Source organism: Eurypyga helias, unplaced genomic scaffold, assembly GCF_000690775.1.
Source record: "Eurypyga helias isolate BGI_N326 unplaced genomic scaffold, ASM69077v1 scaffold2066, whole genome shotgun sequence".
NCBI lineage: Eukaryota > Metazoa > Chordata > Aves > Eurypygiformes > Eurypygidae > Eurypyga > Eurypyga helias.
Window position 1 is genome coordinate 66597 of NW_010257036.1, and position 26083 is coordinate 92679.

Here is a 26083-nt window from a genome sequence, read left to right on the forward strand (position 1 = left end):
TGTGTCTGATTGCCTTCTCTGTCTCTATACAAGTGAAGGTGATTTTGGAGAGAAGGCTTATTTAGGTTAAGGAGCAGTGCAGGCACAGTGCAAATCAGTGTGAATTGTCCGAGGAGAACAATGACTGAATCTTTTTAACTGTCAGAATAATGGGACTGTGTAATTGTCTTTATGTCTGAATACCAGGCGGCAAGACCTAAATTCTTAAGACAGAGCTTGCTTGTAAGAGGACACGTTTCTGGCAAGTGCAGGATGCTAAAAGTGAAAGCAAAAAAATTGCTTCCAGGCCTGTGTATTTAAGATCGTGCTGTCTTACTTCTGTTACGCTGACTCAGGTTTGTCACCCTCCAAGGAGCAGGGCTCTTCCTGCAGGTGCAGCCATGCAGCCCTCACCCTCTGTTGCGTGAGGAGTGGGTGACTCCAGAGAAAGACTGGATGCAGAAAAGCTCTTCAGAGAGCTGTCCCAGCTAAGGCAGGCTGGCAAGGGAAGCTAAGGCTTGTAAAAGGATGAAAGGACTTGGTAACGCACAGGAATACAAACAGGAAGCGCTCAGGAAAATGAGTATAAAATGAGTGGATTTGTTTCCCTGTAGAAAAATCAGGGAAGGTGACTCAAGCACTGGAGATGGTCACAGAGGTGCAGGTAGTGTAGTCACTGAAGAACAAACCACCTTCCCAGAGGCAGAACTGCCTTCACGGTAGGAACACAGCAGAGGAAGAGGAGTCAGCAAGGAGTCTGTAAGGGACGGAGGAGCAGGTAAGCCCTGCGGCTGATCGCTTGGGCTGCTGCGGCGGGGAAGGCGCTGGGGACAGACTAGCACTCAGGACTGGCAGGTACCTAACAGCAATGTGTGGAAGGGCTGCCAAGACCAGCCAGCTCTAGCTGGATGCAAATAGCCTGAAAGCTCCACTGGGATAGCTAGAAGGCGTGACTCTCAGGTGAAAGACCTAATGCACATCTCTCACATGGGCAGGAGGGATTGATCTGGAGGAAGGAGGGCACTGAAACCTGAAAGGGACACAGACCTGACAATAGCTGACAGACCCGGCCTTGACGAGGCAAGGCTAATAAAAATAATGCATAGATCTGTGCAGGACCTTGTTACTAGTAGGCATGAGGAGAACACAGCTGAAAGAGAGAACATGAGCATATCGTCTGGCCCCATGAACGTGAGAAGCCATAGAGCCTGCTCTTAAAGGGGCAACCATATTAAGATTTTAGAGGTAGAGAGGGCAGGCAATACAACCAGTGAAGATTGATACTGCTAATGCCTACACAGTGTTTTCCTTAGTTCTGTGGCCACTGGAGATTATGGAAAACTCTGAAGAGAGACCTCAGCAAGCCGGGGGTCTGGTCTGTCACAGAAAAGCAAGTCTACAGCAGCACCTATGTGAGGTCTGTGAGAGGAGGGCCAGTTTATTCCCACCAGTCTGATCCAAAGGGACACAATTTCCTACAAAAAAGAGCCATGAGAGCAGAACATAAATGCTTGCAGGAGGGGGTGCTTGTGTGCGACACTAGCATCCCCCCCCCAGTGCACGGAGCCTTCCAGACTCCGCCGGGGTCTGTGATTCGCTCTGAGAGGAAACTGCATCTCCAGCAGCTCCATCCCTCCACGCTCCGCTCTGTGCCCAGCTGTGAGGGAAGCTGGCAGGACGGGGGGAGCCATCCTTTTCCCAGCCCCTCGCTTTGGTGCCGAGTGCCCCAGGGGCACGCGCTGTGCACAGCCCTGCGACCCGGCGGTCTCCCAGATGTGGCTGGAGATGGTGGTGGTGGTGTGTCCTGTGCAAAGTGCTGTGCCTGCCTCTGCACGTCGGCTTCTAAGTAAAATGCATTGCTGAGAACAAGGAGCTTAAAAAACGTATTCATAAACCCAGCAGAGAACAGGATAGATACATCATGCTGAAAGATCTCTCCTACAGATGTCAGAACATCCTTATGCAGAAGAGCCCAGAAGGTAGAGCATGTCCTGGGAGTGTACTGCCCACTCCCATCTTCTGAAGATGTCTGGAGCTGTGGTGACATGCAGAGTCATCTGCTTTTATTTATTTTGTAATTATTTTTTTTCTTCTCCTCTCTACTGTTTTTGGAAGAAACTTAGAAGTGGATTCTATCCCAGGGAAAGGTAGGCTGAACTCACAGGTTACCTTTTGCTCACCTTGCCATCCTCAGTGTCCTGGCAGGGAGTAGCAGCAGTGTGCAGGACGGACGTCTGGGTTTTGATGTCTTTGTCACATTCAGACCAGGGAAGTGACTATTCCCAAGAAGTCTCAGTGACTGAAAGGGGTGGGGGAGGGAAGCAGTATCTTCCAGTGGTACTGAGTAAAATGGCACAAGGACATCTCTCCACTCTCACCAGATCTTTACAGAATGGGCTCAAGGCCAGGCCTGTGAGCAGAACCTGATGGGCAAATTGGATGTTTTTGGATCCCAGATGGAGAAGAAGGAGCTCCATGGCCATTTTCCTCTGTGTCCCCCATGACCATCAGCCTCCTGCCCTTGTGGCAGGCTCCACAGCAGCCGTCACCTTGTGGGGCCTTTGCAAGGGGCATCATTGTCATGGGAAGGCAAAGCACATGTGAGCTGTCTGGCAGCTCAGTCAGGAGAGGCTGAAAGAGATGGAGGTCACAGACCCATTTCACTAATGGGTGGTGATTTAGGGGCGCATTATAAACTGGCCCCAGGTACCCAGACTGGGACCTGCTTGGGTGCCCTGCAGCTGCCGACCTCTTGCCCTGACCTTCTTCCCACACAGCCAGGATGCAGATGGGCAGAGGAGGGTGGTTTGCTGCATGCCTAGGTCTCATCCCAGTGTGTATTCACATTATGATTGTTGATTGATTTGATGTGCAAAGTACTTTTAGACACAAAAGAAAAAAAAAAAAAAGGAACAGGCACGATTTTCTAACAAGTAATGTCATTTAATGAATGATATACTCTAGAAAATAGAAACTACCCAGATGCTGGTTGGTTGGTTTGTTTGGGACTGGGAGAAGGCCCTTGCTTGGACATACAATGCCTTCTCTGGATTCTTCTGTCAGCATTTGTAGTTGCTGGAAACAAGGAAATGTCCATATCTTGAAAGAGACACTAAGGGGGCAATTTTTTTTCTAAAACATGGGAATTATGCAAAATGCCTTCCCACCCTGTCTCACTGGGCAAGTGGCATGAAGGGCTCAGAGCTCACCAAGTTCTTTACAGATGACTCGTACCTAAAAGGGATTGACTCAACCAATGGTACCAACCAGAGTCAGTCCTCTAAAATCTTCAGAGATGTCTCGCTTTGCAAAACACCCTGTGGGCTCTGGTGTTATTGTACTTCTTTCTGGGTGCTTTTCTGCATGTGTTGTGTCTCATCCCTCAAGGTCTGGCTGCTCATTCCAGGGAATATGCTTTTCAGAATGTCACAGTACACTGTGTACAGCTCTGGGTCTATTTTGGGCTTGGGCAGGGATCGGGCATTGCAGGCCTGCTCAGTGACGGAGTGCTGTAGGAAGTAGACGTCGCTGAAGAGTGCAGTTAGGATCTTGTGTGCGGCCTTGTAAGGGTCATCTTCAAACTGCACCATTGCCTTGAGCTCCGTCAGGGTATAGCCATTGTAACGCTTGCTGTCTTCGGCCAGGGGCTGCACAGTCTCACCGATGTGTCTCACTTTCCACTTCAGGCATTTCAGTTCTTCTTTTACATCCTCTAGTTCTCTCTCCACGGCCTGGAATTCCTTCGTGGTTACAAATCTCCTGCCAAGGAAAGAAGCGGCAGACACAGTGTGGAGTTCCGAGGCTCAGAAGAATGAAATCAACCCTGCTTGCCTGGGGTCGGACCACAGAGCCTGAGGTTTGGGGAGGTACCACCCATGTCACTGAGTACCACCACCAGCTCTTACCTGTCTGGCTTCATAGGGACAGCAGTTTCTTTCTGCTAGAACAGGGAGAGATGTGCTTTGTCATTTGGAAGGAAATGAGGCACCTTAAAGCTGTGCCCCCTTGGAGGAGCTGAGGTTGACAACCTGGCCCATGGGGGGTCTATAGTCAGGTCTGGAGAGTTAAGTGAATGTATGGAAAACATGGTATTTCGCTTTTTGGATAACAGGGCTTAGTGGGACACAGGGTAGTTATGGGAAAACAAAGACTGGAAACATCTAAGTCACAAAAGGTATTTGAATATTTTTTTTTATGAGGATCTCTTAATGACCAAGTTGAGTCATTTGAGGACTTAAACATGTGTATGGTCTGGATACGTACCTTTCATGATCAGGATCTTCCAGATCTGATTCAAAACCCTTTCCTGTATTCTTGAATCCAATTTTAGAATAACCAGGAGACTGGGAACTATCTTCAGGAGTCTTTGTTGCGGAAGGCCTTGTGCTTTTCCTGGTTGGGGTCAGTGTGTGATCTGATGCTGAAGCTTGTACGTTTTGTGCTGTGTGAGGACAAAAGGTGTAGAAGAAAGTTGCATTGATCCCTGGGCTGACTGGAGAGGAGTCAGAGTATTGCTGTGGCTTGGCTGAGCTGGGTGTTAGACTGAGCCTGGGGCTGGCTGGGCAAGAGGCGGGAACAGTCCTTGCTCCGAGTTGGCTGGAACAAGATATTGCTAAATTTTTATCTCTTTGCTCAAATGGTTGAGGGTTTGGTGATTCTCCTGGGGCCAATCTAGTGATGGAGGCAATGTCCAGCAGGGTTTGATCCTGAACCATGGAGATCTGGCTGGTCGGTTCTGATGAAAGTGAAGAGCTGCTTGATGTGTCGCTGGAAGAGCTTGACGTAGCGAATGGGGGTATTTTCTGAGCATTATGGTCACTCCTGTTCCTCTGCGTGCTAGTGACATTTAGAGCTGGGTGTTGTGAAGCCCTAAAGAAAGACAAAGACAAGCTTTTTCCTCTGGACTGGGCTAAAGGCTTGTAAGGCAATTTTAGGCCTATTTTGGAAAAATTTTAAGCCTGGTTCCCATAACTGCATTTCCCCATCGGCTGACTTGCTTCTCATGTCTGTATAAAACCCTCTGCTTCTCATGACCAAGAACAAAGTGATTGATAATAAAGCACATAAATTCAGGACTGGTTCCTCCCTGGTGCCAGCTAAGCATTCGCCAGCTATCATCAGCGTGATAATCACTGGCACACCGGTGTTCTCCTTCCCAAAGTCACACAGTTCTGCGAGAACCAGGGATTTGGTGCTGGGGAAGGACAGGAAGGGAAGAAAGCTACTGGAGTATTGGCTGTGACAAATTCCAGTAAGAATGCAAAAGGATGAATCCCAGCGTGCAGGTTGCCACAGCACCCGCCCTTAGTCATCTCTGCAGAGCGCGAAGACCTGCCTTCACCTTGTACCCACATGCTTCAGTCTCCTTGTAGCTCTGCGCGGTTACCCAGGGAATTAGGGGATGAACAAACAGGCAAGATAAAAACAGAAGGGCAGCACAGAATGACATCATTGTTCCTGTGCTGACATTATAGGATGCTTCTTTTACACAGCTCAGTGTGTTAAGGACTTTCTTTCCCCGTGCCCTAGGCTATAAACTTTGTACAGGGCTGACCAGCTATTCTAGGTGACTGGAAATGCCAACAGCATGGGATACCTGACTACCCCTCCTGTGTATTGTTTCCTGTACTTTCCTCCTGGCTGCTGCCAGGCAGCAGAGATCCCAATTTTTACATTTTTAAAAATTTTTCCTTATGGCTAAATGTTGCTTAGTTTGGCAAGACTGATGGCAAGAGAAGAAGATGTAGCCCTGGAGACTGGCACTGTCCTGATGGGTAGCGAATGCAGCTAGAAATGCCTTGACCTTGAAGGGGAACACAAACATACCCACCGTGCAGATCATGATTCAGGATTTCTAACAGCCCAAGGACATGACAAAATTTTGTAGAAACACCAGTGACTAACCGAGTCTTCTTGTGCATCTGGTATATTCGTATTCCTCTTGTGGTGGAGCAGAAAATCCTGGTCTCGCTGGGTTATATAACATCTAGTGCATGAAGTCCTGTCCTGTTAGTACCGGTGGCTTGAATTAGCTACATATTCACTTCTGCACCTTTCTCAGTGTTGGATTCAATTAAATGCCAGATTTGTAAGGTCTTAAAGAGCATGCTTCACACCTACTGGCTTCAATAGGGTAAATTAAGGCCTTTGCTAGATCACAGCATAATTATCAGCTTTAAATCAAATTTAGAGGTTTTATAATTGGAAAAGCAGACAGTAACAGAGCTACTGCATAAAAACAGATTAAAAAAAAAAGAAGCTTAAAATGAGTTATATACAAAGCAGGAGAGAAAACAGGAACACACGTGTCAGAGGGAGCACCCTTAACCAGAAGTACCTTGCTTTCACAAACTGGTCGAACAGTGGTGGAAGACAAGAATTGCCAGCCAGAGGTAAGGAAAAGCTTTTTCACCCTGAGGGTGTCCAAACACTGGAACAGAGGCCAAGAGAGGTACTGGGATCTCCATCCTTGGAGGTATTCAGAACTCAGCTGAAGGGGGAGCTACGCAGGCTGGTCCGACACATGTGCAAGGGCCTGGACTAGGGACTTCCAGGGGCCGTCAACCCTGTGTTAGTCTGTGATTCAGTGATTCTGCCTAGCTATGAAATTAACTTATTTCACCCCCAGTTTCCTTTTCTCCTTCCACTTTTCTCCTCTCTGAGTCCCATCTCACCATCCTTCACTTCCACTGGAGCCTCTGGGCTGTCCCCTTCCATACTGACTTTATAGTGCCAGTTGCAGGAGAGTCCCTCACAGATAAGAAGGTTTTTAAAGGAAAACCAGTGTTACTCGCAGCCCACTGGCTCAGACAGATTGCTACCCCTTCGCATAAGTCAGAGCAGGCAGCTGAGGCCTTTGGCAGTGGCAACGCGCGTAGCCTGGAGCTGGGCATCTTCGTTGTGCTGCTCTTGTGCCTTCAGCTGCTGTTTCTTGGTGTCTCCTGGAAGCAAGGCACGATGGTTTGTGGCATGTTTGGACATGCTGTGGACATGTTTAAAAAGTTGGAATTTGGCACAGGTGAAGCTGTGATACTCAGAAACCTTGTAGACTTGTGAGGGTCAAGAGCCAGAGCTCCTGGCCAAGGAAGCCATCCCCGCGCCCCGGGGAGCAGGCAGACAGTGAGAGAGCTCTCTCAGCTCATGGGCTGCACTGGGACTGGGAGGAGTGGGTGTGCTGGTTTTGGCTGGGACAGAGTTAATTTGTTTTCAGTAGCTAGTATGAGGCTGTGTTTTGGATTTGTGCTGAGAAGAATGTTAACATACAGATGTATTTAGTTATTGCCAAGCAATGTTTATGTCAAGTCAAGGACTTTTTCAGTTTCTGATATTGCTCGTGTCCTCCTAGCTTCCTGTCTACAAGAAGCTGGGAGGGGACATAGCCTGGACAGCTGACCCAAACTGACCAAAGGGACATCGCATGCCATCAAACGTCATGTTTGGTAGGTAAGTTGAGGGAGTTGGCCGGGATGGGCAATCACTGCTTGGGGACTGGATGGGTGTCAGTTGGCTGGTGGTGAGCTGTTGTATCTTTTTTTTCCCTTTTTCCTTTTTTTCATTACATATTATGACAATAATAATTAGTAGTAGTAGTGTTTTCATTACATGTATTTATTATTATTTTATTTCATTTATTTTTGATAAGTAAGCTGTTCATATCTCACCCCCCAAGATTTTTTTGTCTTTTTCCTCCAATTCTCTCCCCCAACCTACTGGGGAAGGGCAAGGTGAGCAAGTGGCTGTGTGGTGCTCAGTTGCTGACTGGGGTTAAACCACATCAGTGGATAAAGGCCTTCTGGCACAAAGAACAGAATTACTGGTTATTTAAATCAGAGACGAATCTCAGGCATTCCTTAATCTGCACTACAAAACCCCACATTCAGGAAATACTTTTTGCTGTGGCAAAGTGTAGGAAACTTATTCTGATAAGAGCAAACCCCTTTTTAAGGCATCCAGAATAAAAATGTCACTTGTAACTTTTTTGTTAAAAATATGACTATTTGTCCTCAAATATCTTGCAGTGTAAAAGTATCTGAACATTAAGTGAGCAACAGTCCCTACCTTTCTCCTGGGGGAAAATATAATATGCACAGTAACTGAAAGGCTATTTGGGTGCATATACAATCTGAAATACTTCATTTCACGTCTTTAGCAGTGTTGGACAGGGTTGGCTTTTGTGTGGTGTGGGTTTTCTTTTCTTTTTTTTTTTTTTTTCCCATAAATCCAGGATTAGCTGTAGGAGATGGAACATTTATTGAAAGATGCAATTTAAAAGAGTGACAGGAAACACGTTTCATAACTAATCTCGCTGAAATTTATATAAGAAACATTTCCACTTCACCTGTGCACTGGAGGAAACAAGAATATATTATAAGCTATCGCTTTATTTTGCTTTCCCTTTCCACCCTTTAATTTTCACTGGCTGCAGTGCTAACCATGGGACTGAATTTACTTTTATCATGCTTATCTCAGAAGCAGAGAAGCTGGTTGCTTAAGAAGCAAGCTGACGCTTGTTAAAGCAAAATGCCAGTCTGGATTTTAGCAGAGGTAAATGAGGACAGAACTGAGACCCGTAACTTTGGAGTTTCCTAGTGGGCAAAGGTTTGCCTGAAGACAGGAATGACATTCCCATTGCTTTCCATGTAGCAAGGCTGGATCTTAGTTCTGTAACCATGGTGCTTTATCAGGGGGGAATATTTTCCCACCTGTTTTTATGTAGTGAATCACTACGAACTGAATAAATTACAGGAAGAATTGCAAGAACTGGAGTTGAAATCGGTGCTGACATGAAATAGGAAGGTGATTGCAGCTGTCAGGTACCTCCACAAGGAGAAACCTTGACTCAACTTTGAGTGACACTTCACATGCGTCAAGCCCTTGTTGTCTGCCTTCTTCCAGCCCTGTGCTGCTCAGCATATAAAGCACGTTCCCTGCTGTCAGAGTGACCTTGTCTGCCGTCTGTGCCTTGCCCTCTCCAGCTGAGCTTGTGCAACAGACTTTTCGTAGCGCTGAATTTGGAGACATTCGAAAGTTGCCTGCAAATCCAGTGTCACTTTCCTTCTGTGGCACTTGCGACCAAGAAAAAAACAGTGGGTATTCCTTTTTTTATGAACCATTTCCACCATGGTTTAAATCTAGAATTCTTCTGGTGATCTCGTTTGAACAGAAAAAAATGACAATATGCTTCACAGTGAAGCACTGAGGGGCTGGCTGTGTAAATCTTACTGTAGACAGCCAGGGGTGGGAGGATGGTAGAAGAGCTGTGGGATGGACCCAGGGGAAATGCCTGCAGGGTGATGGTGTGAGGATAAAATTATTTTATTCAAGACCTCTTCTTTGCCACGTGACCCTCCTAAAATGCCCACGCTGCCAAAACAGTGACTATATGATTTTTTGAATGCTGAATTCATTTTGAATAATCTTTTGAGTTTTGTGGGAGAAAAGCTGGTGTCCTGGACCCTGGGTTTATCTGCCTCAAATAACACCCAAGGCTTTTAGCCACAGACAGTAAGAGTATGCTGTTTCTTGCTCAGCTCTTGGCTCTTCTGAGCTCCCCATCTCCTCTTTGGTTTTGCCACCATACCTGTGCCTCCTCATGACATTTCTCCCGCCTCTCTCTTACCCCTTGTTCTGCATCTATCATCCATACCTCTCGCATCTGCCCTGTGGGTCCCAGGCACATTGATCTCAGCATCAGGCTCATCACATTAATGCCAACGGTGGGAGAATGATGGAGGAGAGGAGGGAAGTGGCATGGAAGGAAGACGTCTGAAAACAGGTACAATTGCTGTCTGGAGCCTGATAATAGTGAGCAGTTCTTGTTAATAAATAACGGTGCAACAAGAAAAACAATTCTGGTGTGAAACTTTCTCTTCTATTGTTTTTAAGTAGCAACTGTGCACAACCGGTGCATTGAGATCCCCCAGCCCTGCACTCTGAGAGAAAAAGTTGAGACCTCCAAGGTCAAAAATGGCAGCAAATAGACTATTGAGCATTTTGAGATTTGCAGTGGAAATGCTAGATGTGGTATGAACAAAAGATGACTGGGGATATCAGATGTATAGGGGCCAGTGCCATATGTCTGCACAGGAAGGCAGCTTGGTGAGAGCAGAGGATGCCAGTTTATAGCTAGAGCTCCCTGATGCTGTTCTTAGCCCAGCTCAGGCAAGTTTAAACCCTGTTAAAGGAAAATTATAGTTTAGTGATGGACATTAAATGGTTTAATATAGAATTATAAAGTCCAAATATTGCATTGTCCCGATTGCTCTGGAAACAAGCTTGTGATGAAATTCATAATTTAAGACCACTTCTGAAAACAGATAGCTTAGTCTCGCCAATAGAGGAACCTGACATCCTGCCCTGGTGCTGACCTGGCATAAAGCCCTTCGTTCTACTTGCCTCTCACAGTGCTGCTGGGCTGCTTGCAAACCTTTAATATTCTCTCTTCTAAAATAACCTGCCTGGTTGATGTTTGTCTTCTATGAGTGCTCAGTCTTGTTCTTTTATTTAAAGTTTATACACTTTCATTCTACAGTGGCACTCCCCAAAAATCCTTGCCTCTCCACAAGGACCAGATGCCCTGTTTTGTCTTTGTGGAAGGACAGAAAAAAAGTATGTCTGAGGATGAGTGAATATTCCTTATATGCTGTTTGGTTCAAACCGGAACACCCTCAGAGCATTTGTAAGTGAGGGCAGCTGACAGGTTCTCCAGGGAATGAAATGTTGGTGAAAGCGAGCAGCAAAGGCTCTTGTGTCCTGCTGGTACAGGACCACCTCTGTGTGAAGAGTGCAAAAAGAGACCAAAATGCTCTGCAGCATTTACTCTGCTAGTGGAATGCAGTCCTCACCAAGCAATGGCCAGGACCTGGCCTGTTCTAGGTGACGTGCCCCGTGCGTTCATACAAGCGGGATAATGAAAGGGCCAGTGTAGCCTTTGTGGCTGCTCTGATTTTGTCCTGCTGGTACAGGACCACCTCTGTGTGAAGAGTGCAAAAAGAGACCAAAATGCTCTGCAGCATTTACTCTGCTAGTGGAATGCAGTCCTCACCAAGCAATGGCCAGGACCTGGCCTGTTCTAGGTGACGTGCCCCGTGCGTTCATACAAGCGGGATAATGAAAGGGCCAGTGTAGCCTTTGTGGCTGCTCTGATTTTATCCAGTTATGTTGCTTTCTTGCCATTAACCATTCTCTGCTGGCCATCAGCACATGGCATGGGCAACATGACAAAGAGTGAGAGTGTAGGAAGCTAGAAAAGCTGTTAAGGAGAATCCTCTGATCAGTACAGTCCAGTTATGGCTTGATGGGGCTTGTTGCACATGTGATACTGTCATCTGAAGGTTGTGAGGCTTTGTGCCATCCTGAGCAGCAGTACTAATACTTCTTCCTCCCTAATTATCATGAATAATGAAGATTCTGAAGCTTAAGTTGGATTCGTAAGTAAACTGTGAACCAAGAGAACTTCACTCATGTCACTTTATTAATATTGATCTGATTTCATTACAGCAGGTTACTGATGTAAAGCTGAAACTGATGCAGTACTGAAAACTGGACACTGTTCTTTAACCTGATACCATACTTCTTGTTTGGAGTTTGCTTTTACAGCGCTGTCAGCACACCTATGGACGGAAACTGTGTGCCCTTTAAATTGAAGTACGGGGGCAGGGCTGGGCGTAGGACCAAGAGAGCCTTGTTTTTATTTCTTGGAACACCTAAGGTCAAGAGTCGTTATTTGTCCTTTGAAACAAAGACCTTTGGACAGTCTTCATAGTGAAATAAGCATGTTTGAGTTCCAGCCAATAGCTTGGCAGGTGACAAATTTTCTTGGGAAATATAACCCACATCAGTTTTGTACTAACAGAAGTTTTCAGGCCTGTGAATATGAAGGATGTGGATCTGCCTGTGGAAAGGTCCATAAATGACATGACATTTTCAAGGAGCAGTCGTTACCAAGTGATCTGATGAGAAATCAAGCTGGAGAGCAATGCTAGCACCATCATGCCTGTGGGGATACCACCTGCAGTGACATGGGACTGGAGGGCTGTTCCAGCAGGTCTGATAAGGGATCAGGACCCTCAGTTATTAGGGTTAAGGACACCAAGCTTCCATGAGTATGGGTCTGAGATGTGCATCTCAGCAAGACAGAGGCAGCAAAATTTTATGAGGTTTCCAAATTTTAATAACGCAGAGACAGCAGATCACTTTCCCAAGTCTCCCTCCTGCTCAATGAAGAATCACTTGCTTGCTTTGCAAGGAAATAGATGCATGAAACTGCACACATCTTTCCTGGGGAGTAAAGGAAAAGTACATTATTCAGAGCAGGGCAGGAGCCATGCTCCTATATTGCTCCCTACATTGAAACACTGAATCCCATAACTTAAAGTAAGAATCTTTGCAAACTCTGAATAAAAGCATAGCAATTTTCTGAGTAAGTGCAAGAAATGGCATTAATTATATTAATGTTATTGTCTACCAAAACTGCTTTCAATCATTTTTATATTCAATAGCATGCATCATCATGAATTGGTGATAAATATAGATGAAAAAAGGTAGTGGTAATGAAAGTTATACAGGTGTAAAATAGAGCATATTTTTAAACTACTATGAATTCACAGCTTCTTGAGATAACATAAATTTATAGGATATGTGCACAACCTAAATTGAATCCTGGAGAATTTTGTGCTGTTCATATGCTAGTTGATTATCCTTTGGACAACGCTGTCTGGGAAAGTTACAAACCTCTATTTCCAAAGCTTCCTGCTCCAAACCTTATTCTGAACCCCAAAGAGCCAGCGTGGGGACAGTACAAGCCATTGTGTAGCGGACATACTTAAGCCATGGTCACTTACTATTTGGGGAGCAGCTATGGAGGCACTGTAACCTCAGGTCCCCAGCCTCAGCCCTCTCCTCCTCAGTCCTGGAAAAGAGAATATAGAAGTAGCACCTTTAACAGAAACAAAGGCTGCTCCCAAATGTACAGAAATGGAAGGGTCAATATCAATAAGAGCACGACATACCTGGGCTCCTCCATCTATAGCCAGCCAGGCCCATTATGGAGACTGTAATGGTCTCAGGAAGGACTCGTGTCCATTGGCTTTGCCCCTGTCGGGGGAAAGCTCATGTAAAGAGGCCATGGGGAATAGAAATGAGGGGCTCAGGGCTGCGTTTCTCCCACTCCTTCACTCTTCAGGATGAGTCTAAGCCTCGGGGACTAACAGCATCGTACAGTACGTGTGTGTTGTAAGTGGGTATGTTGCTAGTGCTACAGCAATTAAGTGCCAGTCCATCTAATTTTCCAGAAGGAACGGCTCTGCAGATAAGCCTTCCTGCGTTGCAGAATAAAGTACAGAATAAATCCAAGGCAGAATGTTGCACTCATCCCTGTGTGCTAATGAAAGGTGAACAGTCAGATTGGAAATTCTTATTGATGTCCATATGAAAAGATACGGACTCTAAATGGGAGGTACGGTAGGTCAGTAGCTTAAAGCCTGTTCAAGTGTCTAGGTGACCAAGGTGGAAATCAGGGCAAAAGGTTGGCATGTCTTTGGAAAGCATTGAGATGTTCTGCACAATATCTTGGATGAGTACAATGGAGTTAGAGAATGCAAGTTGCGAGTAAGATACATCAAAGAAATGTACAAAAAAGGAAAAAAAATAACGTATGAGAATTATGATTTGAAAAGTTCTGATTCTCACAGTGTTGGGAATAGTCCTGATATATTATCTCTGCAATAGCTTTGGTCCCGCCGTCTGTTGCAAACTGCTCCTAGCACTTCAAAACTCCATTTTCTACCCCTGCAGAGACATTTTGTCTGCACTGGTATCACTGGCAGTTTGAACTCCGTTCACTCTAGAATTTCACCAGTAGCATCTGCTTGATGTTGGGTTGGTTTTGCAGATCAGAGACGGGGCTCAGTCAGCAAGAAAAATGTGAGCTCAGCTGCAATGCCACAATGGGTGTTGATGGACAGCTGCATGTTGGCAAATGCTGTGTTATGGATGAGTGAACTGAATCTTCCAGATTTACTTGCTAAATTTGAATGTTGGCTTAACAGCACCTAATAAGTGAGATTTGTTTCACAGGAAGCAGAAGGCTGGATATCAGACTGGAGACAGGGTTGTGCTGATCTCTCGGGTCCCCTCTCCCACTAGTGCCAGGGTGGGCAGTGACTAGCTCTCCAAGAAGAGTTGGCCTGGCTTTGATTTCCACCCTTCCAGGCCCCTACCTGTCACCCCAGGCTTCAAGCCTCACGTCCTCTCACCCCAAGCCTCTACGTTCACTTGTCGCAGATCTTCCTCCCTGTCCCTGTTCCAGCAGCTGTGACTATTGCCCAGGGTCTCCATCTGCATCCCTGGAATTTTCTGCCTTGCCCCAGCGTACCAAAGAAGCCGAGAGGAAAGTGTTTGGTTTTTACTTGAAAGCAAAATCCACCAGAGTTCTGGGAGCAGGAAAAGGTGGTGGGGAGTGGCTGAAAGGGGATTTTTTAATACATACAAAAAGTAAGTCAAGAAACTGGGGACAAACTTGGGAAAGATGGTCAATGTGAACGACCTAGCTGCACTGTCCCTTACCCGAATGGATGTGACTGTAGTGTTGGTGTAGCCAGTTGGTCTAAATGAGTGGAATTCTTGCCAATGTGTCCCAATTATTACCCAGCCATATAAGTCTCCTGCTTGTAGCCCTTATTTTCTCATGGCCTTACCGTACACTTGTGCAGGGTAAGGAGGAAAGTGTGGGATGTCATGACATGACTCCACTGTGGAGCAGCTACATCTCCATGGCAGCAGGCAGTGGCAATGGGACAGTGGTCCTGGCACCACTATCTGTGTTCTGCAGGACGTTACAGAAGCCAAATAGCTGGGCATTGGAAAAGGAGAAGGACCTGGCACATTGACATTTCTTCAGCTCAGTCACATACAGCTTATCAGACCATATGGGAGAGAACAAAAAATCCCTGTCTCTTTGACTTCTCCGGAAGGATCCTCAGAGAAAAGGAAGCAGAAAGGTATGTGGAGGGTTCCTCAACTGCTAGATGGGGTGAACTGTAGACAATGGACCATGCTCAAGATCATATGGGTCAAGAGTGTTCATATGAACCAGAGCAGAAAGAGAAATCGAGAAGGAAGGAAGATACCTGTTATGAACTGATACCTGATAAACTAAAAAAAATGAAAAAGATGAGCAAAAGTTACAGGCAAATATTCAGTTAAAAGGAAAACAGAGAAAAAGGGATAACAATAACCAGTAACAGGACAAAGACTGAATGCTGATATGTTGCAGACAATTCTGCTGATAATTTTATGGAACACTTAATGCATGAATACCTCCAAGCTGTGTCAGTTACTTGTTCTGCCTAAAGTCACACTGAGAGCTAGCGTATCTTTTATATTATAGAGCTATAATATTTTTTTGATTTTGCAGTGTGAGCTACAGATTCTATTTTGTCTGGACTTTTCAAAGTGTCCCGGGCCTGGGAAGGAAGTAATTGTTGAACATAACACTGTGAATCTTTGTGTTTTCAGCAGCTGTTTAAATGTTTTCCCAGTGATAGAAACAGTAAGATGCTTAGCTGTTGAGAGACAGTCTGTGACTGTGGTTGCAGGCAGCCCAAGACCTTGGCTGTCTCTGCGTTAGCTGTCTCTGACTGCAACTTGGTCATGCTTATGCGTGGGCTTAGGGCTGGATAACTACGTGCACTGTTCAGGGTGGAGTCAAACCAGACTGTGGAGCAGCATGTGGGGTGCACACATATATTCATGTGATTTTAAAGGCTGAGGCAGTTCTTAGGATGCGGAGACTGAAGTTAAGCAGCAGTAATGCAGACAGTGCAAGGCTGACATGCTCGGGGAGGGGATGGAGTGAGCTGGTGGAGAAGGAGGGGGTCAGGACAGCAAGACACACATTGATGTGGCTCATCCCCTGCATCTGCTGCACTGGGTGGTGAGCATGGTGCACACTTGTTGAACTGGGAGCTCTCAAGGCAGCATTTCATCTTTCATCTAAGAAGTCTCTAGTAAATCTGTTGTTATATGCGGTTACATGTGATTAAAATTAAGTGGAATGCAATGATACTATGTTTGACAAAGTACTTGCAAGATTAGTGGTATTTTACTGTCAGTATTTTTCACAAAGCAAATTTCTTCTCTGGGAGCAGGAGCCTGTAGGAAAATATTCTAACAAAAAACTTTTATCAGGTAAATCAGGTTAGCACTTTTCTTCCCTGTCTCCCAGAAGATAAACTGCAGCTGTTGGGAATCATGAGAAATCTTTAACTTTCACTAGAAATATACTGCCCTGAGAAAACTGCCTGTTGCACAAAGTCTACTCAACAGAGGCTAGATGCGTGTCTGCGTACCGTGGATGCTGGACCTGCACTGAGGCAGTGGAACATGCAAAGAGGGTAGTGATATGTACAAAATAACTGGAAGGAAGAAAGGCTGGAGGGTTTTATTTATGAGATATGAAAAGGAACATGGAGGTGTAGGAGTAGGAGGGAATGTGAAGTATCCCTGGGTATATGCACAGGAAGGAAAGAGAATTTAAGTTATTTTCTATTTGTGCAAAGGAAGATGGGAGCTAAGGGAAATTGTGTGCTTGCTGGGACTGCTGGCACCCGCAGCATGTAGCAACACTGAGTTGCTAATTGATGATCCCTGGACCTGCTGCAGTCTCAGAGTATTCCCAGGTCACAGTGGTGAAGCTGATGATGAATATGCTAACTTAAAAAAAAAAAAAAGGATGTAATGCTGCACAGCTTTAAATCTCTGGAATGATCCCATGGTAACACTGTCACTGGGCTTCTTATTATGTATTCAGATACAACAATTAAAATGATGTGATATAAAAAAAGAAAGTCATAATCATGGAGTTTGGGAACACCACATGCTTAAGCTGTGTTTGCCACGTGTGTGTGAAGGGGCTTGGAGGATGTGACCAACGAGTGAATTGTTCACACAAATTCATAATGAGCGAGGAAGCTGGGAGGACAGAACAAAATATACAGTCCAGTCACAAAGCACGTGGTAGAGACAAAGCATTGTCTCTCTACACTGGCCAGGGTGGCTCTGAGCAGTACACAGAGCAGCCCCAGGGAGCAGGCTGGGGTATGCACGTTAACTGGTATGGAGCTTGTTTTGAAGGACACGGATCAAACAAGAGTTAAAAACCACTTTGGTCTGTACTGGTCAAGCTGGGACTTGTTACTTGCCTTGGGCATATGTGTGTTAAATACCCTGCTTGGTGCGTAGGTAAGCGCAAACCTTCCTCCCAAGAGACCTGGAAAAGCCTTGATGCTGCATTCGGCTTGTCATTCTCTGGGCCCTTCGCCTCCTTATCCAGCGTGTTGGGTGAAGGTCTCTCAGGTTGCATCTGACATGGATTTGGTTGTAAAGTGTTACGTGGTACTGATCTGTGTGTTTGTAAAAAGGGGAGGGGAGGCCGTGTAATATGGTGAGTGCGAGAGGAGTCAAAATCAACCCACACAATAATACCTGTGTGAGATACAAGGTTACTGTCCTCTAGGCCAGTAATGTATTTTGCTATTTACTATTCCAGAAAGGGCAGTAGTGGTACTTTTATCAGGTTTCTTTAGCATTTCCCAATGTAACTCAACACATTCTGTTGCTTACAATTCTGCAATTCTCACTTCAATGATTTGACTGAGTGTTTTCCCTCACTGAGTGTTGATTTCTCCTGAAGCACTTCCTCGTCACTGTGTTTGGGCTTTTTTTTTCTCACACACAGAATTTTTAAAAATTCACTATAAATACAAAACTAGGAACATCATGGTGGTCTGTTTGAATCATTTCTCTCATCCTTCCAGACCATCTGAAAGGTAGAGTGATAACTTGGAACTTAGGAGAGGAAGAACTGTTAACAACAGAGACTGTTAGTTGATGTTGGGTAACCAAAGTAAAGAGCATGGAAGTTCTCTAGTTCTTCCTGCTCAGGAGAGCTTTGCTATTGAAATGCCGTATAATTTCAGATCTTCAGTCTCCTCAGAACTTCCCAACCACTCTCTTCCACCACTTAGAAACTGCCACATTGGTCACAAGAACAAGAATAAATCCTCCTTATGTTTTCTTTCCCCCATATACCTTTACATGACTTCCAACAATAGGCTTTCGGTGAGGATTCTCTGTACTTCTCAGCTCCTCATTCCATCAAGGTACCCCTATGGAGTCCATCACACCTTCCCTGCAGTGTGAGGTCAATACCTGTGTGTTCTTCACGTTCTGCAATTTTAAGCAAAGCCTTAACCTTCTCACAGGAGAATGAGGGCAGCGAGTATCCCAGCGCAGGCACGTGGGCCAACGAAGAGTGCATGGGTCAGCAGTGCGGCGGGGGGGCAGAGTGAAGGAGTGGCTCTGGGCCTTCAGGGCTCAGACAGGACTTTGGGTCTACCTGAGATCCTGGTAGCAGTGTGGGTGGCACTGTGCGGGTGTTTCTGAAGTGCAGCGTGATATATGTGCTGTGTTTGTGTGGAGGAGCTCAGGAGCATGGGTTGTCGAGGTTCCTGGGATGGGTTGTAGGCATGTGACTATGGAGGATGACAACTCCAAAGTGGCCTGGTGGTGGCTGGAAAAAGCCTCAGGAGCTGTTAGGATTATCAGGAGTTGCCCATTACAGATGCTGAGAAAGGGTGGCTGTAACATTTGTTATATCCCCACAATTTTACCTTTCCAGAGAGGGAAAATAGGCTTGCATTGGCAGTATAGCTTCTTATGAATTCCTGTGAATCAGCTGCATACTGTGAGGGCTTGGCAGTCTTGTGTTTTAATGAGTACGTAAGAAAAGGCAGGCACTGGGACATGACAAAATTTAAGAAAAAACAAATCAAGGAGGATCTTTTGTGTTTGTCTTTAACACACCTCTTCTCCAAGTATCTCAGAGACTTCACCCACATGTGCTGCCACGGGTGAGAGCCTGGATTTTCTGAGACTAGCAGAGTTCATGAAAACCTCCACTGATCGAGCGACTGACTGCACTGACCTTTCTCTGAAGTACTTGATGGCTTCCTGGTCTAGGAAGTTCTGCTCTTCTCGAAAGCCCTGCTCAAAGATTTTGCGCTTGTGTCTGAACTCAATGACAGTCTTAGTGTAAGAGTTCAAGGTAGTGACGGAGGCCGCCATGCAGCAGGTGAAAGAGCCCCATGCCAGACTGTGGAGAGAGAAACCAGCAGATAGAGCTGGGTTAAGACAGCAGCTCATGTTATATTTCTGACGCCAAGAGACAGACATACACAGGATGTGACCAGGCAGGTAAGTCAGTGGTGACAAACCCATTCTCCTCCTCTTACCTCAAACGACCTGTGGCACGTGCTCAGTCATGCAGGCAGGATGTTGGGCCAGGGGCTGGGCACCACTCATCCCATGGAGAACCGTGTGGCAGAATGCAAATGTGAGCGCTCGGTGCACTCCGACAGAAGAGTCAAACGCCTTCTGATTTCCCTTTGAAACCTTGCAGACAAGTGCTAAGTCTATAGAGCACTAATGAACTCCTGGGAGGAGTAATGCCCCAGAGAGCATGTCTTTTGGACCTGTGCAAGTTCTCCAGCATCCGTGGGAGACCAACTCTGCCTTCATCACACTACTGTATTTCCTTCTTTCCTGATTCATGGACATTTCTAGCATTCCTGGCTTCATCTGGACTCTGAAAGCATGACCACAATGGAAGACAGCACTTCCATGCTGTGGAGAGATCCAATCTGGGGGCAGTGCCCCAAGTTTGTGGGCCATGCTAGCCAATCTTGGCCAGCCAGTGGCAGGAGACCTGCAAGTACCGACCAGGAGCGTGGTGAGACAAAGGGAGAAGGAAAGTGGAAGAAAAAAAGTGACTGCCCCAATTCCAGGCTGGAACAGCAGCAAGTGTTGTCCTGAGTCTCCTGGCAAGGAGAGTTCAGCTGGGAGCTGCTCTGCTCCCTCCTCGTGGGCTGGGTTTACCCCTGGGTGTCTTCTGCCTTCCCTGCACGCCTCTGCTCCAGCCTTCACCTCACTGTTCTCAAATTCGGGTGTGGCTGGGGGGAACTCATGGCCCCAAGGAGTTTAGCTGCTTTTTGAGCATGAAATGGGACTGCAAAAAAGGTACTGAATTCCGCCTTTTGCCTGCAGAGTCTCTGCGTTTAGACTCCCCTTGAGTTCACATGCAGCCCATCAGCTCCAGCTACATATAGTTTGCAGTGGCTTCCTAACTAACCTGGATTAATTTAATCATCTGTGTCAGCTGCACACTTTACCTGCTCCTTGATTTCACCTTTTCTATAACCAAATTGAACATTGATATAAATTATGCAGAACAGAATGCATGCAGCCACAGTAGTGTTATCTCATAAATACGCATTACCAACAGGGCCCTCAGCATGAGCTGTTTTCCCATTTTGCAAAGGACCTGCAGACAAGGAAACAGTTTCTCATTTCAAATTAGACAAAACTTGAAAGAGAACACATATTCATGAACTGAAAAATCTGGGGGAAAAAAGGTTCAAGTAAACAGAAATGGCTCATCTCAACAATTTCAAAATTCAGTGCATAACAAGTCCTTTAGGGACTCCCGTGGCAATGGAGTGTGTGGAGGCAGCCCTTTCCAACTCAGTTTTGAACCCGTTTGCAAGATACAATCAAGTGAGAAGTGTAGTGAACCCTGGGGTGATGAAGTTCCCTTGGGTTTTCCATGGTTGGGTGGAGAAGTGGAAAGGAAACTCATGCTGTATGTGTGTCCAGGCAAAGGGAAGCATGGCAAGTGTCTTCCTCCTACGCAGCGTGTGTGTGGAAAAGCTCCAACAGCTCCAAACCTTTCCAGCTGGGCTCCCGAGCAGTATCAAGGAAGAAGCCATCTGAAATCACATGCTTCCCTGTGCCTGGTTGGTGCTGGGGAATAACATATGAAGAAAGACTTCTCTTGGAAGTTTCTGATAGTTTCTAACCATTAACTCAGAAATGCTGAAAGGTTCAGAGAAGGAAATACAGAATGAAGACTCTCAGTGTGACATCAGGTCTGGCATTTGGTAAATCATCATAATGAGACAATTATGACTGATATGTTTTAGTTTCTATGGACCTTGTTTAAATGTTATTTGTTTTTAAGTGTAAAGAGTGGTTCTCCTCCCTGTAAGAGTTACATCCTGCCTTAGGTGAAGACCTCTTTATCAGCACTGCCCCTCCGTGCCAGCTGTGCCCCAGATGCTGTGGGACTCTACCTATAGTGCCTCTGGTAGCTGAGGTGAGGGCTGGGGCTCTAACAGCTCAGGTTTTTGTATTTGTTTTCTTTCCAGAGGGGCCAAGCTTGAACATCCAGTGATCCTCAGAGTCACTGAAACCCCCTGCCTGGAGAATCCCCCTGGCCCACTCCTGGCTTGTGCCAGAGCACAGACCAACCCTCAGTGGCTTTGGGCTTCGCCAATGGCTTGGAAATGGGGTAAGATAACAGGGACCAAGCCGTGCGTTTTCAACCCTGGGACAACTGAGCGGATCACAAGCAGCCCTTCCTCATTTTGAAGACGTATTTTTATTGTTCCTTTTTGATAGGGGGTAAATAGAGTCACAGAAACAATAATAGTTTTCCCATTGGCACTTGTGAAACAAATGGCAGTCTAGATCTCCACTCGTGCCCTTTGGCTCTTGGCCGTGGGAAGGCTGTTCCCTGGCCCCACTCATTCTTCAGGCCATCACCTGAACCCAGATGGAGCAGAAGGAAATTCCTGCATGTGCAGAGTTTCCAAACTCCACCAGGCTGGGTGGGCATTTGTTTTTAGCCCTTCTTAAAAAGGGTGTTCAAGTGCGGGCAATGCCAGGGGAGGTTGTAGCTCTCTAGCCCGTACAGCAGTGGTGGTTCAGTGTTAGCTGGAAGGAAGAAACCTTGGTTTTGCTGGGTTTGGCTTTCAGACCTGTTTTTGCCAGGTCTGCTACCAGCCCCTGGCATGGCATGAGGAGCCCCACAGCCTTCCTCAGGCTGCAGAGCAGCACTGCAGGTTGAAGGTGCTGCTGCTGTCTGCGCCTGTCCCAGGGGAGCTGCGGCTGAGCTGGTGTTTGCACCTCGCCCAGCATCCTCCGTAGGTTACCAAATCCGAGGGGTCCTTCGTGACAGCTCAGCTTTCGCCAGCGTGAACCCACAGCGGTAGGGAGTGAAGCTGAGCTCCCACTTCAGGAGTAGGGGAAGAGCTGAGGTTGCTCCCATGTGTTTGCGTGTGGGTGTCTATTCCCAGTGTCCTCCACAGAGATGCCTAACCCAGGGCCAGTCCTGGTCTTCAAACCAAAGCCGGCGGTGCCCTGGCTCTGCCTGCCCGGGGAGCTGCAGGCAGGGGAAGCTACGTCTGCGCTGGACACAGCTGTGGTGAGGAGAGAGGCAGCAGGATGTGACGTGGGCTCTGAACACCTCGCTCCGAGCACAGGTAAGACAAGTGGGCACAGGAGGGCTCATTGTGCCCCATTCTGGGACATGGGCTTTCTTGCACAAGAAAGTCTTGCATGAGATGAAGGAGAATAATCTAACGAGTGCGTTGTCATGCTAGACATTTAACAGCATTCTGAACTTTGAGTATTGCAGTCAATTATAAAATAGGTTACCGAAGGCAAATGAATAGAAAATGTGCCTTATTATTTAAATATATTAATAATTTTACAATTATTATGACAGAATTGTTATAAATATTTATATAAAGTTATAAATATATGAAGGTGGTACATTTATAAGTTCATCACCAGATGCAATAAATATTCATTATTGATACACAAAATAATCGTATTTTAAATATAATGCGATTTGTATTCTGTGACACGTTACTAAGAAGAGTTACTCCCCCCATGAAACACATAGTTAGGGCAGAAGGAAAGACTAATTCCTTGCAGTGCTGAGCATAAGGAGTATTTGTATTTATTGACTGGTGTTAGCAAAGGTTGTTGGCTCTGCTTTGAGATGGAATGAAAATAATACGCTATATTTAGAAATGAAAAAGTAAGTGTTTTCCCTAGCCGTCCGAAGAGCCTGATGCCTCCAGAGGGATGTGAATGTTGTTTGCAGGTATTCCTATTCTCCAGAGTCTCCTATTCTTGTTAAGCTTCTTATAAACTTGCCAGCAATAGAATAAAGTTGACGTATCTTGGCCAGAGTATTTTAATGTAATTTTTAGAAGAGAAATGGCAAAGGTAAAAAAAAATTAAAAATCAGTCTTTAAAATGTCATATCCATTTTCCCAAGCCTTCTCCTCATGATCCACAGGGAAGTATCACGGTGCCAGGAGCACTATGCCTCCCTCCCTTCCTCTGCAGTTGTGTTAAAAGTTGCACTCTAAGGTTCAACCGAGACATTAATTAAAAACCAAAAAAAAAAAAAAAAAAGCTAAAAGTGTCTGAAATGCCATGGCAATTATGTACCTAAATTGGACTTTAATGAGAGTGCTCAATCTGTGTTGGTAATTGTGGCTGCTGTTTATTTACAAATGCTATGTACCTGCTGATACGCACAGCTGCTGCTGCCGCAGTCACTGATAACTGTCCTCTAACACCTCCACACATGGGCGTCCATGGTGGGTTTTTGCTCCTAGCATTTCGGCAGCTGGAAAGCCACATGCGTGTTCCTGGAAATTTGGGGTGATAGGTACCGTCTCCCAGCAGACTGATGGAACAACTCAAAAATGAAAAGATATTAACTGACCGTGACACTTACCAGAAGGACCATCCATAGTCCCATGAATGTGGCCGCCAGTCCTCCGGCCCAAGGCTGACTGTCACTTGGAACACCTGCGTATACATCATGTGTGCCACCATCCCCAGGAGACCTGAGAAACAGGGATTACAACAGGAATTTTTACGCCACTGTTTTTTTAATAATTCTTGAGATAGATACAGCAGTAGCTTTGAAAGCTCCAAAAAAGTCTTTGTTGTACTTTCATGCCTCCTATTCTACTGTGGAGGAGGGAGCTGCATGGGCAGAGGAAAGGTGTGACTGAGAGCTCATTATTTTACATCATACTGAATTTTCAATTAAGAGAAGAGTTAAAGAAAGAAAATCGTGGAAGAAAATGTTGCACAATTAGCATCACCACCAGCCTTGCTGCTGCAAAACAGGGGTATGCCTCCCACAAGTTATCTCACTTAGCCCAGCGCAGACAGGCCTCAGGTAAGGGAATAAGGGAAGAGGCTGCTGTAGGCAATGCAAGATTGAATGTGTTAACGCCAAACAACGATATTTCATCTGAACAGTTGCTGAGGTTTATAAATTTGAACACTTATGCAACACGTGGAAGTGACACGAGGCAGTTAACTCAGTACTGCTGATGGTGTGCGCTGAGGGGGTACCACAGGGACACCTTTGATGGTACAGTATTGATGATGCATGCTTTGGTGACATCCTTACACTTTGCTGAGGTAACTACAACTGGGTGAAGATGAGGCAGTGTAGTAGACACTCTGCTCATCGTGATGCTAAAAAATGGGGTTGCGGTTAGATCACTGACGTTGCTCTGCCACTTCGTTGGCCAGCACAGTTCTTCAGCTTAAGCAGAAAAAAACTGCCAGATTTCTTACACCTAGACATCCCTTTGAGGAAAATCAAAACCCTCTTTCCAGAAGCAGTGGCCAGTAACAGTTCTGATGCTTGGAGAATTTTCTAGCTGCAGCAGCTGGGGATGTGCCTGCTTTAGGTCCCAGGCAGGGCAGCATGATGTCCCCTGCTGAGCTCAGGAAAAGCCTGGGTGCCGGCAGATACTAAACCATGCGGCAGGAGCGTCATTGCCCAAACAGACCTTGGATCTACAGTTGTCAAAAGCCTCTTGTGCTGCACCTTGAAATACTGATGTTCTGCCACAGTGGGGTAAAACGTTGCCCCTATTTGCTCCTTAACCAAAGTTGCCATTTACCATTACCTCTGACCATTCACTTTTTTCCACAACTGCCCTTCCTCACCTTTTGCAACAGTTGCCCATATGGCAGATCTTCATTTTCCCTTCCCAGATCAAAATTTTGGCTCTTCTTTCCCGCTTGCTTTCAGAGTCTAAAGCACTTCATTAGTCTCACCAGAGATGTGGATGATTCATGGCTGTTCCGGGGGAGGGAAGTCGAGGAATGTCATGTTTGTGTTGTGGGTATGTTAAGCGGGACCTCAGCGAGACAAATGTCATATTGATACAAACAGCTGCAGAGGCTGAAAGAAGACATTTTATTACAAGAAACTGTGGTGATTTGCTCAGCTGCCTCGTGTTGGTGTGACACACTGGGAAGTTAGGAGGTGGAAAGAGCAATTCACATTGGAAAAAACGATATTTTGGTGGGGTGGGTGGCCTAATGGGGGCACAGGAAGCTCGTACACACCTTGCTTGTTTCTGGCTATATTTAATTTCTCGAATTCACTGGGAGATTGCTGTACTTTTTAAATCAATGGATTTTTCTCCAGCTGACAGTTAGGGCGTTGATCTTAAAGTTTGGGATTTGCAGTTCCTATACCTACTGTCAGTAATTTTTCAGCCTTAATAAAATATTACAGACTGCCCTGAGACATGTCATCGGGAGGCTTGACGTGGCCAGGACTAGCTGCAGCAAGGATGTTCTGCTCTGTCGTGTCGTGCAAATGTTTAACGGGGTTTCAGCATTGTCCAGACCTTTCCCTATGTGGGAGGCCAGGATGGCAGTCCACTGGCAGAGGTTGAGTAGGAGGCCACCAGCAAGTCCTTCTGTAACACGGGGATCACAGTGAAAATGTGTCACTTGCTGCCTGTTCTGCCTAATGGCGGGAAGGGTTGGGGGTGGACATGGACCTGGCTGTGCTGTCCATGGCATTCTGCCATGTGTAAGCTATTGCAAACCCATATGAGTCTGCCTTTCATCGCGCTGCTTCGTGCACTTTTGGGTTGGTTTGTTCCCAAACACCCATCGGTTTGGTCTACTTTAGATGTACTTCGCCAAGTGCTCCATGGGGATATCTTCTGATATTTTATGTTGTACATTTAATGGTCACATGTTGGATAAAAGGACCTGCCTGTAACGTAATTCAGCAAATGCTGTATTTACAACATCATCTTTTTCTTCAACCAGCTGCTTAAAGCTGGAAAAAGAGAACAAATGCCTGTGTGCCCATCCACCTGGGGTCCAGGGCAACAGATGCTTCCAGGTAGAAAATCCT

At 46.0% G+C, this 26083-nt stretch overlaps 2 protein-coding genes across 2 annotated transcripts in view; both read right to left on the bottom strand.

Annotated features, from left to right (window-relative positions):
* Positions 1 to 3219: 3219 nt before the first annotated feature.
* LOC104511294 lies at positions 3220 to 4694 on the bottom strand. The gene is made up of 2 exons (XM_010153854.1): positions 4243 to 4694; positions 3220 to 3738 (listed from the first exon to the last, which is right to left on the bottom strand). The coding sequence occupies exons 1-2, from the start codon at positions 4692 to 4694 to the stop codon at positions 3312 to 3314; spliced, it is 879 nt and encodes a 292-aa protein (XP_010152156.1). The 3' UTR covers positions 3220 to 3311.
* Positions 4695 to 4825: 131 nt separating this feature from the next.
* GSG1L (GSG1-like) overlaps positions 4826 to 26083 on the bottom strand; it is a 54982-nt gene continuing 33724 nt past the window's right edge. The window contains exons 4-7 of the mRNA XM_010153852.1: positions 23633 to 23744; positions 18965 to 19132; positions 12822 to 12889; positions 4826 to 4848 (exon numbers count right to left, since the gene is read on the bottom strand). Coding sequence (XP_010152154.1) covers positions 4826 to 4848; positions 12822 to 12889; positions 18965 to 19132; positions 23633 to 23744 — 371 coding nt within the window. The remainder of the gene's footprint in view (positions 4849 to 12821; positions 12890 to 18964; positions 19133 to 23632; positions 23745 to 26083) is intronic.